At 38.8% G+C, this 20,652-nt stretch overlaps 1 protein-coding gene across 3 annotated transcripts in view; it reads right to left on the reverse strand.

The window, feature by feature from the left end:
* GPD2 (glycerol-3-phosphate dehydrogenase 2) overlaps positions 1–20,652 on the reverse strand; it is a 129,738-nt gene that overhangs the window by 53,501 nt on the left and 55,585 nt on the right. For all 3 annotated transcript variants that reach the window (XM_067549426.1, XM_067549424.1, XM_067549425.1), the window contains exons 5-6: positions 20,107–20,204; positions 16,292–16,455 (exon numbers count right to left, since the gene is read on the reverse strand). In XM_067549426.1, the coding sequence (XP_067405527.1) occupies positions 16,292–16,455; positions 20,107–20,204 (262 nt within the window). The remainder of the gene's footprint in view (positions 1–16,291; positions 16,456–20,106; positions 20,205–20,652) is intronic.

Consider the following 20,652-nt stretch of genomic DNA (forward strand, 5'->3'; position numbering starts at 1 on the left):
AAATCAGTGTGGTACTGAAGAAACAGTGAGGGGTAGCAAGAATGGAAATCAGAAAAATGTAATTTTTAGGTGGTCTTCTTGGTTTGTTTGTTTTTTTAAAACCAGTGCAAAAGTACCTTACCTGAAAATTGTCACTGGTCCACTAGATTCAGGAAAAAGTATAGAAGCCATTTACATGAGAATTATCACACTTGGCAGATACCAAGAATCCTGAGTCACTTTGTGCCTAGGAAGGGCCATATCTTGACAGTGTTCTTCCTCTCTCTCTGCATGATTTTTATAAAATAGTTTTGTGGAACTTCCTGTCTAATTTACATGAACATTTAACAGAACTGCATATCTACATGGAGAACTGTGCACACAAATGATAGGATTGATCACCTGCATGCACAATTCCCTAATTTACATAAGCAATTGTGGTAACTGTCATCCATCTTTGAATAAAGAAGATGATCAGGTCACCCTGTGGAACTCCTTGGCACATGAAGTCACTGTCACTGCATTTACAATGCCGTGGCCCTAATTCGCTCAGACACAGTGGACTGAGGCAGTTGCCAGTGCTGATTCTCATTCAGGGCTGCTGGCCCCAATATAAGCTAGATCAAGAGGATTTCTGCTCCTATTTATGCTGCTGCCATAAATTCCCATACACCTGCAGTGGATCCCACCCCGGTATATCAATGGTGAAGAGGGTGTGGCTGGCATAAGAGACTGGAACAGCTCCATACTAGCAGACACTCCCCCTCCCCCCCCCCCCCCCACACACACAGAATTATCCATGGGAAACCTCCAGCCAGTTTAAGACCTTTGTACAGTGTGAGCTGCACACAGGGTACGTCTACACTGCAATTAGACTCCTGCAGCTTGCCCGTGTCAGCTGACTCAGGCTTGTGGGGCTCAGGCAAAGGGCTGTTGAATTGCAGTCTAGACATTCTGGCTGCCTGAGCCCAAAATGCACAGATACAATAGCAATTGTTAAGCATGCAGTATGTGGAAACGACAACATCTTTCTGTACAGAATAGCACCGCTATGTGGAGATACAAAGCCTTTGCAAGGACAAGCAATGTGACATGCATGTCACCATGTCAAACCATGACATGCATTTGGGGACTCCTGAAATAGTTTTCTTGTTCAATACACATAAGCTGTGTGTGTCCATGGGCTAAAACCCTACTGGATTAGGAGCACATGATCCATAACCAAAAATCCTGCATTATGCTGTCACTAGGATCAGGCCTGCCCATTTCCTCCAATTTTAATATATATTGTATTAATATCACACATACACAATTTTATGCAGAGCATTAAAATCAGGATCTCAAAACTCGCTAAGGATATTAAAATTGGATATACTCAAATTTAACAATAATCAAGCATCTATTCAAATGGCTCCAGACCTCTTAAGGTAATAAACCAGTACATTCAGTCCCATACAGAGATATGTAAAACAATATGTTCAGAACTAAATATCAAAACTAGATCCTGACTCATATTAACCGAGAAAAATGCCTCTGAATCGGAACTATACCTTAATGGAACAAATTGTGACCTGAGCTCCTCATGCAACCTAACTGAAATGAATGGGATTTGAGGCATACATCATATTTGAATTTGGCCCTTGGTTGCATTAAAATAGAAAGTATGTCATTGAGACGCCATTAAATCAGCCCCATTATGCCCAAGTACAACGTTTAGCAATTTTGCAGATCTTAATGGATTCTACTACAGCTGCACAAATGATGTATAAATGAGTTATATTTGTCCACATATTTGGTCTGTCATGGCAAAATACAGCCCAAGTAGGAGAGTGTAACATGGTTACCATACACCATTAGTGCACATCATTAAGTCTAGGTCTGGGAATGTAGCTCTCACTATACTGGGTGCCTCCTTGATCACTCTGCGATAGCCCTCAGGTAACCTGGCCTTCAGGACAGGTCACCATGTAGTCCATCCCCTCCGGGGTTTCAAAGTCCAATAGGACCTTTGTCCAAATGCCATCTCCAGATGGTATTCACAGCCCTAACTCGGGGCTTTATGCCACTGTAACAGTGGCTGGCAGGAGAACTCGGGCACACCTACTATATCAGGTTCCAGCCCGGAACCCTACAACCAGCAACCCAGTCTGCTCAGTCCTGTCCCTGTTGCTGTTTCCCTAGGTTCCTTCCTACCCAGCCTCTCTATTCTCTCTTGCTTGTTTCTAGGATTTACCACTGGAATTTAATTTACTCCCCATGGCTCCTTCACCCCCTCCTAGCCTCCTGCCAGACTCCTTACTCCAGGGCATGATCCCTGGGCTTACTCTCCCCCAAACTTCCTCTGTGTCCAACTCCTTCCCTCCTCTCAGGGAGTGACTGCAGACTCCTCCCTGGGAAGCCCCCTTTTGCTCTCAGCTTCCTGGCTTTATAGTGCGGTCCCAGCCTCTCTCCAGCTTGGCTTCACTCTCACTTAACCCCATCCCTTCCTCTAGCAAGTGACCTAATTGGCATTAAACCTATATGGGCTAGCGTGGGGTGCACACCCCATCAGAGAGAGATATAATATACATCTAAGCTTATTGCAAAAGCACTATAAGAAAGCATTCTTAGACCTCAAAGAAATCAGATAAAGAGATATATAGTTTTGATCACCATTCCATAGAAAAAGTGTTAGGAAAGAGATGACTCAGTTTTAAGTTTAGTCTGTTCTCAGATTCAGCTGTTCTGACAAATTCATCTTTGTCTGCAACAGATTCTGAAGTTTATAAATAACTTCAGATTTTTATCAATTATTGCAGCTACACGATGGCTGCAAATTTAAACATGGCCCTTCTTCCCTTTAGCCCAAACCTAGACCCTGATAACTTGATTTCTTTCTCCCGTTAGTCACGTCAGTTCTGTCACTCACGGTGCCTATCAGCATCCGAATTTTGGTTTTGCTATCTGTTAGGTAATGAACTACTATCCATTCACAAATAAATACTATATTCATTACTACCCCTATTAAATATAGCTCTAGAGATAGCATAGCAAAGACCACCTTGGATAATTTAAGATTTAAATATCCACTGTCATGAGGAAATCTTAAGAAATTCAAGAAGGCCGAGTTTATTCTCATATAAGGAAAGATTGAGAGATTTAAGGAGGCTGGAACCAAGTAAATGGCTCACGTGTTTAGAGAGAGGTCAAAATAAAAATAAAAAATAAAAAAAGGAAACAAAATACAGCTAGTCAGTGGATTTTTATGCAGAGTAATAAACACATGGAATAAGCAACAAAGTAGAAAGAACCACAGTTCTTGAAAAAAAAATTAAATTTTTACAAATCCTAAAAATGTTTTTCCATCTCCAACCAATTCTACTGTCCATAAAAATGCTGAAGCTAAAGCAATTGTACTATGAATAAGCCGCAACAACCAGGCAAAAAATAAAACATATTATGGTAGCATTAATTCAGAATTTCCATCTATTTAGGTACTTACAGATCTCCCACTACTGTAATATCTCAGAGCTTCATAAACCCCAAGGAATTTATCCACACAATGAAGGAAGGAGGCTGAGAGGAAGGAATTAGTATTATTTTTGTTATTGGTTTATAATCATGTTCTTTCCCACTTCTTTTATATCAGCCTTCAGCTTGTCACAACAATCTTATTACAATGTCAGTGTAAGTAAAAGCAGTGTTAAAATGAAACTAAACATTGTCAGTGCCAGTTTAGGGAAACCATGCTAAAATGTCAGAATGAAAAAATGTCACTGCACGTCTGTTGTGGCCGTGCTGCAGTGTCAGAAAGAAATGTGATGATGTCAATGCACGTTATTACGTATCAATGCAGTATAAGTGTTGACTGACTGATATAGACAGTATCCGATTTAACATCTCAAGTTTGAGGCAAATTAACTGTGCACGGTCAGTAGCTATTTTTCAAATCCTGTCTAAGTCAACTGGAGACCAGTCAATAGTTTATGAACTATTGCCCACATCATAGGATATAAAAGGAAGTGATTTCTCATTATGTGCCCTTGTCTAAACTAACCAGAGCTACAGTTGTATTGAAACAGTATAAAAAGAGACAGATACTATGTCAAATATAAATAGCAGATGTAAAATCACTCTTCATGAGACGGGAGTGGTGACATACCGTAGTTTCTAAGTAAATAATGAGGGCATCTCTATCACTAGTATACAAAAAGTCAAAATTCCTCAGTGGAGCTATTACACATTTGTTTGCTCTAAGTACAGAGCACCCATTGCCAGCCCAACTAGTTGCTTATTTATATATTTAAATACAAACTGCAAAGGGCTGAGTGCCCTCAACTGCAGTCAATGAGGCTTGAGAATGCCTAGTACTCACAGATTCGGCCTGTCACTGACAAAAATAATCAGAGTAGGATCAAACACCCATTGTTGATAACTATAGTATCCACATCACTTGATCAAGAACATCTTAGCAAATAAAGAAATTTTGTTGCGCGCCCTAGAAGTCCATCAAAAACCGAATTCTAGGTACATGGGTCTTGAACTGAGAAAGTCCTGTTCATCCCTACCAACTGAGAGACAGAAAGCCCTGCCAGGTTTCACGGCTGTGACTGGGATTTAGTATACGACTTTCCTGTCTGAGGATCCCTCAACTCTCAGTCCACTTGCTTCTGCCACCGCTGTGGGTGCTAAATTCACTCTTTGGATGTGACCCTGCTACACACCCATTTATCATCATGACATGTGTGTGTGGGGAGGGTCTATAGAGGGGCAGAGAAAATGGCACAAAGAATGGGATAGGTGTTGGCCAGAGAATGTACAGACAGACACTAAACTCTACTTTCTTGAAATTATTAGAGTAAATGTAACTATCTTGATTCTGTATGCCATGTGCCATCAAATTCACTGGAGTCAGAGTCAAGGCTGCTCAGCAAATTACAGGAGCAGGCCTAAAGAAAGACAGCCACTTGGTACAAGAAAAGCCAATGAACACTTAACACTAGTTCTGTGTAGGCATGGGAATGTGCCATTATCCATTTTAACAATGTAAATGGCATGTTTTAGGGCCCAGTCCTGCAACCTGCAGTGTACAGACAGACTCCTGCACCTCAACTGCTTACTATCAACCTAGAAAGGCAACTGGCAGCGTAATCAAGTAGCTAGCTGATATTCATTTTATTTATGCTTATTAAAAAGTAAATAATATCCAAACTGCTTTAAAATTTCATATACAAAAACACAGCATGGTGGGCAAAGGCATAACAGATTTTCTCTAGCCATATATATTATCATATCTACAGTATGGAACAATGTACATATTAACTAATGGCCTACCATTAAGTTCACATAAAATATACACATATAAATTACAACAAAATTACATGCTTCACTGGAGTCTTTCCTCTAAAAGCCATGACACGCTGGGGAATACTAAGATGTTTGTGGCGTAATGTGCAAATAATGTCATTTCGCTCGAGAATAATTTTATATCTTTTAGGTAACATGAGATCTGAAGAATTAATCCCCATTCACTTCTTGTTAAGAGACAAAAATCATCCTTTGGTTATATGAATGTTTTAAAAAAATAAAAGCATAGAATTCGCTAGAATATTCATCATTTCCAATCTTAAACTCTCAGCATACAAATAGATGAATCCAGCAAGTCAGAGAGCAAAGCCAATTTAATCTGTGGCTCCCCTGAGGTAAATGTAGTTCACAGTCCTGCCCCCACCCCAACCTCAGCCATAATCCCTGGTTCCTGGAGGTAAAAAAGCACTGAAGTGAGGAAAATTCTGCAGCAGGATATAATGATCCAAAATGACAGGGACAATAATGACAATGAATTTCATGTCTCCCAGTCATGAGCTGGGGATGCTTGACTGGGCTGACTTATACAATTAAATTGTTACAGGTACAGCAGGAGATGCAGTTATCAGCTGCATGCTTTTGGGAACGATGCCTCCAGCAAAAGAAGTGCTGGAATGCACAGTCTCTTTTGTTGTGAACAAACTATTACTGCTGTAGGTATGCTTATATAGTTGTACCTTTGACAGGGGAAAAACTGGGTTAAAGACAAGTCATTTTAGAGTATTGATTTTTATCCATTTTGAAAGTAAAAATTCTGAAGGATAAAATACCATCTGATTCAAAGGGCTTTGTACTACAACCACTACAAGTAAACACAGAACTTACAGATTTCATTAAATTTAAGAAATAAGAAGCACCATTCACAATACTAAGGGTTATGATTCCTCTGTCTCCCCCACTACTACTTACACCAAATCAGAGAGTATTAAGAACTCTTAAATGAAAAAGAAAATTGAGATTATTTCTATAGTTTCAGCCAAGTCAATGCTTATATTTCATTTCCTATATATTCCACAAGAGGCAGCCAATCATGCCTTTACAATCCTCCTCATAGCAGATAACTAGTTTTCTTTCTGAAGTCTCAAACTACCCATAAGATTTCCTTTTAAATAAAATCACTCAAAACATATTCTGCATGTCCTAGCTGTTTTTAAATATCCACAATTGTTTGTTAGCAGTTCCTGTGTAACTGAACATTAGAAGCTATTCTCAGTCTTCCATTGTCAAGTTAAAACTCTGCTAAGATGAAGATGTGTAGCAATAGACTTCATCTATATAAAACCTTTCCAGAGACAAATTGCCAAAAACAGATTTCATTTTCAAGGGACAGAAACATTTGGAATAAGTATTTAAATGTTTGTAACTGTCCATGCCTACATTTGGGCAACGCACCTATTACATATCTTAATATTCTCAAAATACTGAATTTGAGAAATCTGAATGATAAAACTAAGATTTCATAATCCAGCACACAGTCAAATACAAGGGAAAAGAGCTATAGGAGCCTAAAAGGAAAAAAGAGCATTTATTCAATTTTTTGACAGCTTAATGAATGCTCTACTCTTTTGCATTGATTTTTTTTTTTAAATGGGAAGAATTTCTCACGGGGATTACAGTAAACAAGGAAAGCTCAGTCCTCAACCAAAGATCCTCTTTCCCACCTTTCTTTAAGCAACCTTTTATTCCAAAAACTTAGAATTTTAGTTAATATACTTTGGAAAAATATGCACCAAAATCATGGAGAATGCAGAATTGTGAAACCGATAGCTTTTACTGGGATCTAACTGAACTGGAGATTTTGTGAACTAAAGTGAAATGTGAATTTCATTAGACAATCAGATATATTTTGGCTGGCAAAAAACCTCCCAAGAAACTACTGTATGAGATGATGCAAAATATTCTACAGTTCTCCTTTTTGTCTTTAAGGTATATAAATATACTCCAATAAGAAACAGTAATTAACACAGCTATACCATTTTAAATTCATGACATACTAAAGAACCTAGAAATGCATTTCCTTATACACTTAATGTTTCATTTTTTGAAGGGAGAATATGTACATATCCAAACAATTCTATAGCATCCAGAGATATGAAAAAATGCATCTTAAAAGAGAACTCTGCCACATAGAATTAACCAGCATTTTCTTTGCATGTTTAAAATTGTAATATTCTTGACTGTTGGATCTCTGCTTTAAATGGTTCATATTTCTCTAGCCCACAACATAATGTACTACATTTAATTCAAATTGAGATTAATTCTTCCATTAAAAATGCTTTAAAATAATTCTCTCTATGATTTTGAGCTCTCAGCTTTCGCTTCTCCATAGTGCCTCTTTTCCAATTTTCCTTGAGCTACATAAATGAAACTGACAGATCACTGCTCAGATAGCAGCCACATTCTTCCCCCAAAATGTTGCCTTTTTGCTATTCAGGAGTATCCGAATACCAGCAAATGCTAAATGAAGTCTGACATGTACCCCTAAGAAACAAACTTGTAAGTTGTGGCTTCAAAGGAAACCTTGAATAAATAGGACACATTGTGTACACCCAGGCTAACATCCAACATATGCTATAGTTTCCTGATGCTGAGACAGAGCAAGAATAGCCCCTGGTAAAGTCTGATGTGCTATTGCTGGTACTTCCAACATTTATAATCTACCATTCATTTTTGCCTGTATAAACAATTTTAAAATGTAATTAAGAGGACTAGAACAACAACATTTCAGAAAGCTATAAAGCAAGTTATATTCATTATTGTTTGACATGTCTCTGATTTGACCAGCAATTAGAAAAAACAAGAATAGCATTGCTGATCCCCTTTTGATAAAAGCCAAATACCAATGCAAAAAAAAAAAAAGTAAATAACTGTTTAGATATATTGTATCAAGTGGAAAAATAACCTACATGGTAGGTATATTAAAAATATTATTTTGGGGGACTTGAGTCAACACACCAACTCTAGGGGGGAGACCTTTGCTATTAAGTACTACTCACTGCAGCCAGTAGGTGCAACAGAGTACAGATGCAAAAAAAAAAAAAAAAAAAAAAAATCTGTGACAGAGGGAAAGAGGAAAAGGCAAGAAAGCAATATGAAATTGTATTTCGTTATTAACATAATACTACTTAAGACATTCCTTTCTGTAAAAGCCTTCCACCCCAACCTATTTTGAGCTTTAAGTACTGCCAATGCCATAACTGAATGCTAGTTTCCTTAAAGGTGACCTGCAAAGGCTTCATGCCATCATTTTGCTTCTTTATGATATATAAAGAACTGAAAGGTTGCATTTGTTGCTTGTTCTCCTCCCCTGCACCCTTCCAAGACTCAGGGATTGCCTAGGCTAGGATACAAGGTGCATTTTCAAAAATGTATTAGCTAACACGTTTTAAAACTAGCACAGATAGGGGACAACTGGTCAAGATCACCTGTAGGGCACAGCTGAGGGATCACCTAATTCAGCTAACAAGTGTTAAAATATAACTTGCCCTGTCTTAGCTTGAGGTGAAATCCTGGCCCCACTGAAAACAATAAGATCCTTCCCATCAGCATCAGTAGAGCCAGGATTGCACCTTACAGTTTAAAATATAAGTTAATGTGTTTGCTAACACTTAAAAAGAAAACACTTTTTTGAAATTCAGACATTCCCTCAGAGGGTTCAGGTGTGTATTATGAGCTTTCAGAATTCTTAACTGAAGGGATAAGATAAAGAATCTTGAAAAGCCATCCTTTTTTCTTCCAACTGTTCATAGGAATTAACGGAATTAAATATGAAGAGTTTTAAATGTTCTGAATAGAAAGAGTGTTGTTGTCAATCAGGTTTTACTTGCTCAGTACATATTCAGGATCTCTAGATATACTAGTGCTCCAGTTGTCCATAGAGTCTTCCAGGGAAAACAGGACAGACCAGACCTGAATTTCTAACAAAAAATATGCAGAAAAGTTCAAAACATTTCTGGTCTTTTTATGCATCATAAAGAAGCAAGAAAGGGCACAAATGAAATTTTGCACTTTGAATGAGAAGGTATCAAATCTAATCAGGAAAGTATCAATCAATAAGGGATTTTATACTGTATCTTGGCAAGAAAAAAAAAAAGTCCACCAAAAAAAACCTGTATTAATCCTTGCTGTTGATTACTTTGACATCACATAGCAATAAATCCAAAGTAGCATTTATACAAGAAAATCTTAAATTGGACTTTGAGTGTCTTGTAAATGCATCTCTTCGGAATGTTGTGATAATAGGCAGGAATTATTTAAAATTGTTCCAATCATCACCTTGTCATAAAATACCAATCTGTTTGGTCAGAAGTAAGCTTTAAATAGATTACAAATTGGTTAAGAGGCACAGTCTTTAAGAATATTCCTTTTAAGTAACACTATAAAAATTAGAGATTATTCTAATTACTTTTTTTAAACCCCTACCATCCGAGTCTTAAAATATTTTAAAGGAGCTAAATGGTTAATAAGAATGAACTGAACTAACTAATTAGTTTAAGATGAAAGTTGCTGCATTGAGTTTAATAATTTTTAAAAAAATCAGCCAAAGAAACTTTCAACCTATTTGTTGACATAACACTTAAGCCTGCAGGCTACTGGGATTTTATTTTAATTCTTTCAATAATTTTCTTTTAATGGAAAAAAATGTAGATGTCACAGTCTTTAACCCCAACAGGATATTTTGTTTTTTAAATGTTTATTGGACTGAGCCATGAAATCTTTGCAGGATGGCCATCTGTAACTAAGCTTATTATTAAAAACCAAGTAAACTTAGTGCAGACATACGTACTTTCAAAAGTAGAAAAACATTGTACCACCAAGAAAAAGCTAAATGTCCATTGTTAAAATCCATCTCATGACAATATTTCAAGTAGTTTTAGCTATCAGGCTTTGGGAACTTGGGTCCTGCCTCTGCAATGAGGTCCATAAAAGGTTCTGCTGGTGTGAATCTCATTGCAGATTTAGGGCCCTAGTTAGTTAAGATAATCACAGTCCTGAATTCGACACCACAGGATAACTCACACTAGCAACTATTACAACCTTCATCTTAGGAAACAATGAATCACAGGTAATAACCATTGTACGGTTTTTTTGTTTTTTTTTAATCTGTATTGCTGTCAGTTAGTCATTCTGAATTAATATGGTAAAATATAAACTCCAAGTATCCTATGTAAAACAGAATTTATATTTTAAACAATGACACCCATATTACAGACTAGATTGAACCATTGCTCAAATGTCGTAAGTATGGAGTGGCTCATAACAGTACCCCCACTGCCCCCAGCAGGTGTTCCACAGAAGAATTGTGACTCAGTCAGTTTCTCCTCTTTTCCTCTTCAGATGAAAGGAGTAACTTGCAATTAGGCAAGGCTCCACCTCTTATACATCACTGTCGGTCCACTCCTCACGCATTTTCTCTCAGGGGCAATGACCCCACAGAACTTGGTGTCTCTCTGTGCCCATATTTGCTGGTGGAAGTTGAGGTGGGGGTTGGCTTATGCCCTCTGCTCCTCTGCATGTGCTGTATCACTGCAAGTGACAGTCTTGTCTTAAGTGAGCTAAATACCAGCAATTATACTGAAATAAAATAATCTCATCCATCAGCAGGGAATTTAATAGTGAAGGTTGGTGGGCAGTGACAGCAGTTTGTTTCAAAGCCATATAGTTCCATTTGGCTTTTATGAGCACTGGTTATTTTTTTTCTGGTTACACATGCCAAAATACTATGTGACGAGTGCCTATAATAAACTGATAATCAGAGTACAAGGATGCTGTACAAATATTGATTTGTAACTTCACTGTAAGGTTACTGTGAATTACAATCTGCAATCCCTTCACTCCAACTCAGTATTGCCCTTAGAACTCATCAGTCATATGCCCACAACAAACACTGCCTTAATACCGTTGAACTGATGGAGAAGTTCGTAGGCAATACAGCTGCCAATAAGGTAGTCCTTTCAAGGAATAACCCCCTCTCCATTTGCGAGATCTTAAAATCAGATAATGGAAAAACAAAAATTAAATTTCTCTCCTTTCTACAGTTGTGTTACTCCTGATTATGAAGATATATATGCACACATACTAGCTGGTCCCCTCAAGGAGGGACCACTTCTAATTATCCTTATGCTTGTTATTTTTCCACAATATGCCTCCTAACTGCTCTCTGTACCCAATGTATTTCAATTGAATTAGGTGGTATATCCCTATTTTTCCTCTCCAAATGTCCCTAGTGATGTGTTGACTAGTTTAATTCTAAAAAAGGAAAAGAAACCCCTTTATAGTCAAATATTGCGTGAAAAACTTTCAGGCTGCTGAATGAAAGAACTAAAACTATCTCCAAGTAAAAAATTACAGATCCACCACTACTAGCAAAATAAGTATTTAGGATATTTCTTCGAAGCACCCCTGCAAGGGATGTGTAGTTTCTTCATGATTGCTCTGCATACATCTTGATGTCGTGAGACTACCAGGCTGCCCATAAGGGTTAAGAAAATCTTTGCATAATGCACTCTTACCTCTAACAGAAAAAGAATTCTCAATTTATATAATCACCCAATAAAATCTACAACGAAAAAACATGAAGGGTCTGATGCAAAGCTAGGAAATTCACAGTTAAGACTGTCCTTTAGCATGTAGGCACGACGGGGTGCACTTAGAAAACAGTTAAATGGACACCCTGCTGTGTCTAGATGTTGGAGTAGAATTCGAGCTGTGAATTTCCTGGCTTTTAAGATTTGTGCATGATTCACAAGTCTTTTAATACAGTTTTTGCTGAGCACAGTTTAAAAAAAATTTGAATACTGTTTGGTTTACATTAAGTTTAATGTACATGTAATTACATATCATTCTGGACACAGATGCAGCTTGGGGTGCCTTGAAGACAGTCAAGTAAAGTTAGGATGTGCTGAGATGAAGAGGTTTCAACAAAACTCAAGACATCCCCGGAATAAACAAAAACAGAAGCTAACATTTTGCAATCTAGGTAATTCCTAGGTAGTTAATGCCAGTACATTACTAATTTCTAGAACGTTTATTGATTTTATTATGAAACTTCCTTACTTAGCTGTGGAGTTTGACAAGCTAAAGAAACCTTCCGTTAAGGAGTTCTTTACAAGGAAGTTATGCTGTGGCATCTGCATCTCCATGATGACCATCTTCAATGGCTATGGGGGTGACCAATGCCACTGTAAACTGATGATATGAAGATCTAATGAAGCATGAGCTTTCTGGTTCATGTGGTGACGGAGAGAGAAAGACAGGACCATACTCCACATGAGCTGAAGAGATCATGCTCCAAAGAAAAGCCTTTCATTTCAAGTAGTGAGCAATTTGGTACATTCTGGCTGCCTTGACTTAGAACCAGAATCCTATTTTTCTCGCTCTAAAAAAAAGTTTTTTCCTCTACAAGACAGATTGGCTTCAGACTTGCCTGTCAGCACTTACGTCCAGCTGGAACAAATGCAATCTCTTCTCTGGACAAGGTTAGGCCAGCACTAGTTGCTGAGGTTCCAGAGGTGCTATGGGTCTTTTCGCTATGACCTGTAAGTTGGACCCACAGTCCTCTTGATTCATTACATCAAGTGAGAAGGTTTGAGTCCTTTGTTCTTCGAAATTCTAAAACACCCCATAGTTTAAGATTAATTCAGGCAAACTGGGGATGATTAAAATACAGTGAGGAATGCTCTTGAAAGCATAGCAGAGGTGGTTCCTGCCCCTACAGTGGAGGGGGTTTGTCCAAGAGTGTCTCAGACATTTGGATCCCTGATCACTCAGATGACAGTATCTTGATATTAGTAAAGGTGTTGACAATTTCATATGACAGTCTCATAAGCATACTACTCTAGATTAAATTACGATAAGGTGGATGCACAATTGGTTGAAAGTCCATACTCAGAGTAGTTATCAATGGTCACTGTCACACTGGGGGGGGTGTATCCAGTGGGGTCCTGCAAGGGTCAGTTCTGAGTCCAGTATTATTCAATATTTTCATTAATGACTTGGATAATGGAGTGGAAAGTATGCTTATAAAATCTGCAGATGACAAACTGGAAAGGATTGCAAGCACTTTGGAGGGCAGGATTATAATTCAAAACTACCTTGACAAATTGGAGAATTGGTCTAAATTCAACAAGATGAAATTGAATAAACACAAATTCAAAGTACTTCACTTAAGAAGCTAAACATCAAATGCACAACTACAAAATGGGAAATAAATGTCTAGACAATAGCACTAAAGAAAAGGTCCTGGGATATAGGGGAATCACAAATTGAATATGAGTCAATGTGATGAAGCTGTGAAAAAGGCTAACATCATTCTGGAGAACAACAACAGAAGCATGGTATGTAAAGCACAGGAGGTAACTGTCCCACTCTACACTGCACTGGTGAAGGCTCAGCTGGAGTACCGGGCCCAGTTCTGGGCCCCACACTTTAGGGAAGATGTGGACGAGTTGGAGAGAATCCAGAGGAGAGCAACAAAAAAGATAGAAGGTTTAGAATACCTGACCCATGAGGAAAGGTTAAGAAAAAACAGGCACATTTAGTCTTTAGAAAAGAAGACTGACCGGGGACCTGATAACAGTCTTCAAATATGTGAAGGGCTGTTATAAAGAGGACAGAGATCAATTTTTCTCCATGTCCACTGAAGGTAGGACAAAAAGTAATTAACTTAATATGCAGCAAGGGAGATTTAGGATAGATATTAGGAAAAATATTCTAACTATAAAGAGAGTTAAGCACAGGAATAGGCTTCCAAGGGAGGTTGTGGAAACCCCATCACTAGACATTTTTAACAACAGGTTAAACAAACTGCTATCAGAAATGGTCTAGATTTATTTCTCCTTGCCTCAGCACAGTGGGGGAGGGGAGGAATGGACTTGATGATTTCAAGGTCCCTTCCAGCCCTACACTGCTAGGATTCTATGATTAACAGCAAGGAAGTACATTTTTCACAGGTTGGTTGGTAAAGCAAAAAAAGAGACCACACCTTCTGGACATGTACCTCCCTGAAATGATCTTTGCCTTTTGGGACTTTGACATGGTTATTATTATTGTAATGAATTATATACATGACTTGAAGACCACAAAGCAGCTACAACTCAAGCATAAGGGAGCTGTCTCCCTGTGTGGCCTAGTCAGCCAAAAAGCAATACATCACAACACTCCCTCCTGGGAGATGCAACTCATACTGATGACTGATCTGTAAAACTCTACATGGCTTCTCTTGGCTAACCTGGAAACTGCTGTGGTAATACACAGGAAGAAGCTGGATGCAGCCGGACTGGTCAAGCCACCAGTCTTTCAACTGGAACCTCGGTGGCGTTGGTGAGAGAATGTACTTAGGGTTCTTGGCTCAGGAATTCCCTTTTCCTCCTGGTCTGACAGGTCTTAAAGTTTGTTAATGTTCAGGGTGTGCTACAAAGCCTCCTTCTTTTCCCAGGCCTTTCCTGAACACAGTCAGCAGGTAATGTTTTAGGGGTCAGCTGGAAGGCATTTTTTAAACTTTGGGCTAGATTGTGCAACCCTGACTCATATTGATGAGGATTTACTCATGTGAGTAATCCTGTTGAAATCAGTGAGACTACTTGCATGAGTACAAACTCACCAGCATGAGCCAGGGTTGCACAATCTAGGCTTGTGTGTTTAAAAAGTCATACACTGGCTAAATGCTGTACATGCCGCTAGCTTTGGATGTACTTTATAAAAGTGAAATAAACCCCAAATCATTCTGCTACCTTCAATGTGAATGTCAAGTTCATTCCAGATAAGAAGTTGCTACCGCACATTTGCCTATTTTTAAAAAGCAGAGTAACCCTTCCATTTATATTTCTCAAACAAGTAATTTGTTCATATTAGACCTTTGAACTGCAAAATTTCAATTTAAAAAAAAATGTTAGACTTGCATTAAAAAAACACTTTAATCTTCTCCTTCTACAACTCAATCACTGATTTTGTTGAAATGACATATCACTAACACCCAAAAATGTATCCTGTGCAGAAGATGACATTTGTGCCAAATTTCAACCCTAAGATTTTTTCCCATAGATTTAGAACCCCTTGAATACAGGTTTCCAATGGAAGCCACCAAGCCACACAGCTGCTTGTGCTATTTGACTATATTTGCAAAGCAAGTTTTCTCCATATGAACAATTTAAATATAGGTGGTGCAAGCAAGAAGTGATTGATGGACCAAACCCAACTCAAAAATGAGAACCACAAATGGGAAGTCAAATTATTAAAACAAGCGTGAATTATTTTTTTAAATAGAAATACCATATAGTGAGCTATTTAAGATCATCATTAATATCTGTTTCTTGACATGGATTATCTTGGTAAACATGTTCCCTTTGAGATCCTAGAATTTTCCTGAGGAAACGTTAAAGAGAGGGTCTGAACGTCAGAAAAATCTTTGAACAATTAGTCCTCAAGTAAAACACAGGATTCAGAAGCCTAATAAAATTTTACATATTACCTGACTAAGAAACATTTGTTTGAGGCTTACGGAGGGGAGGAGGAGAAACAGAGCACTTCAGACACCATATATTTGTATAGACTGTTTTACATTGATCCAGCACACAAGGAGCTGCCCTAGTATAACAACTATGCATGGCTGGAGAAGTCATAGGTGCTTCCCATAAGGAATCACTAGAGCATGAAGATACTTTGACATATTTCGCTGCATCTACTGGCTGACAGAGCAGAACGGATTTTCTCTCCTACATTCAGGATAGTATAGCAGAAAGGCCAGAACTAAACTAATCAAATGTGTGAGCCAGTTAAACTGACTTAGTCATGCATCTAGCCAATGGAAATTATGTAAGATGCAAGGTAGATTCCCCTCAAGACACGCTTTACTATAAAACATACTTCATAGGTAAATCTCTCAAATTAGTGAAATACTTTTGTTTTTATTTAAAATACATCAGCCACAAAGACGGATTTAAAAAGGGACCATAAAAAAGAAACCTACCATCATAGTAGACAATAGCTCCGACAAGCCTTTCTTTCTGTAGCATTGGAAAGAGTTCCAAGGCTCTTGACTTGCTGAGAACGTAGCTGCTTTTGAGACACTGACTTCCAGCTACCAGGTCATATAGTTTTATTCCCACCCAGTAGTATGGCAACTGCCACCATCTGCAGGGGGGGGGAAAAAAAGGAAGTCAACTGAAAAGGGATAAAATACATCAAAACATTATTATATATTGTAACATTAGCTGTAATTAACATTACTATGGTTATTCGTTTTCATTCTGCACCAACAAGCAGCAACGTTTGCCATTTACAAAGGTCTTTTGTGTCTTCAAAGTATTTTACAAGCATATATTGACTAATCCACAATACACTTCAGATATTATCACCATTTTACTCATGAAGAAATAAAGGCAAAGAGGTGAAATTACTTGTCCCTGACCATAGCACTTATCTTTGAGAATTCACAGAAGATGGGTGAGGTCCCAGAAGACTGGCAAACATACTACCTATTTTTAAACATAAGAGAGGAACCACAGAATTATAGACCAGTCAGCCTAACTTTCAGTAATGGAAAGATACTGGAACAAGTTATTAAACTATCAGTTTGTAAGCACCTAGAGGATAATAGGGTTATAAGGAATAGCCAGCATGGATTTGTCAAAAACAAATCATGTAAAACCAAACTAATTTCCTTTTTTGAAGAGGTTTCTGGCCTAGTGGATGGTGGGGAGCGGATGTGATATACCTTGATTTTAGTAAAGCTTTTGACACAGTCACACAGGACAGTCTCATAAGCAAAAACTAGGGAAATGCAGTCTAGATAAAATTACTACAAGGTGGGTGCACAACTGGTTGAAAGACCATACTCAATGAGTAGTTATCAATGGTTTGCTGTCCAACTGAGAAAGCATATCTAGTGGAGTCCTGCAGGGACTATTTAATATTTTCATTAACGACTTGGATAATGGAGTGCAGAGTATGCTTATAAAATTTGCAGATGACGCAAGCTGGGAGGGGTTGCAAGCGCTTAAGGATAGGATTAGAATTAAAAACTACCTTGACAAATTGGAGAAATGGTCTAAATTCAACAAGATGAAATTCAATATTGATCAGCACAAAGTACTTCACTTGGAAAGGAAAAATTAAATGCCGGTTATCCCCCATTTTGTACATGTGCTAGGTGGTAATACTGAAAAAAAGGATCTGGACGTTATAATAAAAAATTGAATAGGAGTCAATATGATGCAGTTGTGAAAAATGCGAATATCATTCTGGGGTGTATTAACAGGAATGTTGTAAGACACAGTCGGTAATTGTCCTGCTCTACTCAGCCCTAGTGAGGCCTCATCTGGAGTACTGTGTACAATTCTGAGCGCCACACTTTAGCAAAGATGTGGGCATACTGAAGAGAATCCAGAGGAGAGACCCAAATACGACATAAGGGTTTAGAAAACCTGACTTATGAGGAAAGGTTTTTAAAAAAAAAAAAAAAGCCAGATATGTTTAGTCTTGGGAAAAGATGACTGAGCTGAAAACAATCCTTAACATAGTTGAAGACTGTTGAGGACAGTGACTGATTTTTCCCCATGTCCACTGAAGGAAGGGGATGAAGAAATGGGCTTAATCTGCAGCAAGGGGGAATTAGGCTAGATAGTAGGAAAAACGTTGTAACTATAAGGGTAGTTAAGCACTAGAATAGGTTTCCAAGGGAGATTGTGCAATCCACATCATTGGAGGTTTAAGAACAGGTTGGACAAACATCTGTAAGGGGCGGTCTAGGTTTACTTGGTCCTGCCTCAGCATGGGGGAGGGCTGGACTTCACTTCTTGAGGATCCTTCCAGCCCTATATTTCTATGAGGTTCTCAAACTGGGAGGCGCACCCCTCTGGGGGCACAGAATGTATTCTGGGGGCAGGGGTGTGAGAAGCTTTAAAGGTGGGGGGGGGGGGGGAGGAGGGGAGAATCTTACTGCATACATTCAGAGCTGGGCAGCCAGAGAGCAGTGGCTGCTGGCTAGGTGCCCTGCTCTGAAGGCAGCACTGCTGCCAGCAGAAGCAGAAAAAGTAAGGGTCACATTGTATAGTTGTGCCAGCAGCAATACCATGTTCAGAGCTGGGTGGCTGGAGATCGGCGGCTGCTGGCCAAGCACCAAAATTGGGGGGGCATAAACTACTACAGACACAAAGAAGGGGGGGGGGGGAAGGGTGGCACAATCAAATAAGTTTGAAAACAACTGCTTGAGAGAGTGCCTGTATAAAAATTGGAGTTTAACTCAAGAATTTAGGCGGGAGAGGGGTGAAGACACCAGCAGCTATGCAGAAGTCTGACTTCTGAATGTATATCTAATATGCCCAATCACCATAGTATCCACGAATAGTATCATAGTATTAAGGGCCCACACTTACATTCCTTTCTCAGACAAAACTCCTATTGGCATCAATGGAAGTTTTCCGGAGTAGGAGAGAATCCCTTGGACTATTCTTCTGTAATGTTTCATCCATTCTAAATGTTTCATTTGATTTTCTCTAAAATCCTCTCTGCCCCCAAAGTGTCTTGTCTTTGCATAGTCATCCTTTCATCCAATATCTCTTTTTATCTTCAGTATTTTTCTTCTTTTTCCTATCTGCCTTCAGCCCTTTCCACTGCTTCGCTCCCTGCCATGTTTACAAATCCTCATCCCCAGTCCTTCCTCCCCTCTGTTTCTTCCAACTTTAGAACCAAGTTCTGCAAAGATTAAGGGCTTGCCTACGCTTACACCGCTTCAGTGGTGCAGCTGCACCACTGTACCATTAACTGAAGACACTACCTAGAGTGATGGTTGGTACTGCACCTTCCCGAGACACAGTAGCTATGTTGACAGAAGAAGCCCTCCCACCAACAGAGCACTATCTACACTGGAGATTAGGTTGGTATAACTACATTGCTCAGGGACGTGGAAAAACCAAAGTTTGTAGTGTAGACCATGACTTGCACTACACATGCTTAACTTTATGTACTGCGACTAGTCCTATTTGCTTCAATTGGTCTATTCACAGTGCATATGTTTTTATAGGATTGGGGCCTTTGCTATTTTAGAAGTGCAAGCCCAAATGAGGTTTCTGTTCTCCCCCAAAATACAAGTAGGGAAAGTGATTTAGAAAGTGAGCCAGTGAAAGTCTGATTGAGGTTGTCTGTGAAGGAGACTGAAGGTCCTTGAGTTCAGGTCCTGACCCTATTCCTCATATACCAATGCCAGTGAAAGCACCTTGCTGAACCACTATGAGAGGAAGGCACCCTCCTTTGCTCTGAAGGAGATGCCTCTGACCACTGCACTACAACTCAGCAAGTCACTGATGGGCTCTGGAGATTACAGGGTGCAGAATTGAATGTCACTGTGCTGAGGAGGCCTTAGAGATTGGCAGGGGGATTAAAAAGGAGAAATAGGAGGTAATAGCCTGGAAATCACTCTCCCAGCAAGATCTGTGAGGGGACAAAGTAAAATAAACACTTTTCTCTTTTGCCCTTCCCAGACAAACTGATTCATTTCATAATTATTGTGCAAAAAGAAGTTTTCCAAGGTAAAACTCCATTGAAAAAGGTTTGAATTTGAGGACTGCTGTCGGACAGCTAACTGAAATGGTGTTCACAGACAGTGCTGTACAACAACTTCCCGCATCTACAGCACAGCAACAAATTCTCACCTCTGAAGAGACAGCTTGTGACAAATTAAAAACTAAGAAAAAGTCATTCTGAAGACTCCTCCAATCAAGTAGCTTCATTCACAAAAACCAATGGCGTAAAAAACTAAAGCAGAAGGAATACCAGAGAGCTTACTTGTAAACAGGAAGCATTATAGGCAAAGGACCAGATAAATGAGGAGCAATTTCGAGCAAATTGGCACGCTCATGAAGTGCTTCTTTCACCATCTTGTACTAAAAAAAATAAAATGAATGATTCAGGACCTTTAACTCCTCAATAATGGTTCACAAATATTCAATGTTAAACCAGTTCATAAAATACACTGAACTCCGTCTCTGTGCTAGATTACAATTATACATTCTTTACTACTCTTTCAATAGCATGACACTTTGTTTGAAGGATTAAATTGGGAACTTCCCCAATCAGAAATGCAAAATCTTTAACTTGTGGGTACAGAGCAAATTCCACTAGGCATTTTAGTGCTATGGCAGGTCAGTCAAATTATTATCAGCTCTAATTAAGCCATACTCCATTTTACTAGAGGCTAGTGGCATTCAATAAGGCATGAAATTCTACCTATCTTTGAAGGCATCCAAGAAACCACTTCTGAGCTGATCTTTAAAACAAAATGCCCTATCAGCAAGTGTGTGTGGCAAACACAAGAAGCAATTCCACTATACA

The sequence above is a fragment of the Emydura macquarii genome, unplaced genomic scaffold (genome assembly GCF_026122565.2).
Source record: "Emydura macquarii macquarii isolate MOO-44397 ecotype Brisbane River unplaced genomic scaffold, CSIRO-AGI_Emac_v2 contig_1253, whole genome shotgun sequence".
In the NCBI taxonomy this organism is placed as follows: domain Eukaryota; kingdom Metazoa; phylum Chordata; order Testudines; family Chelidae; genus Emydura; species Emydura macquarii.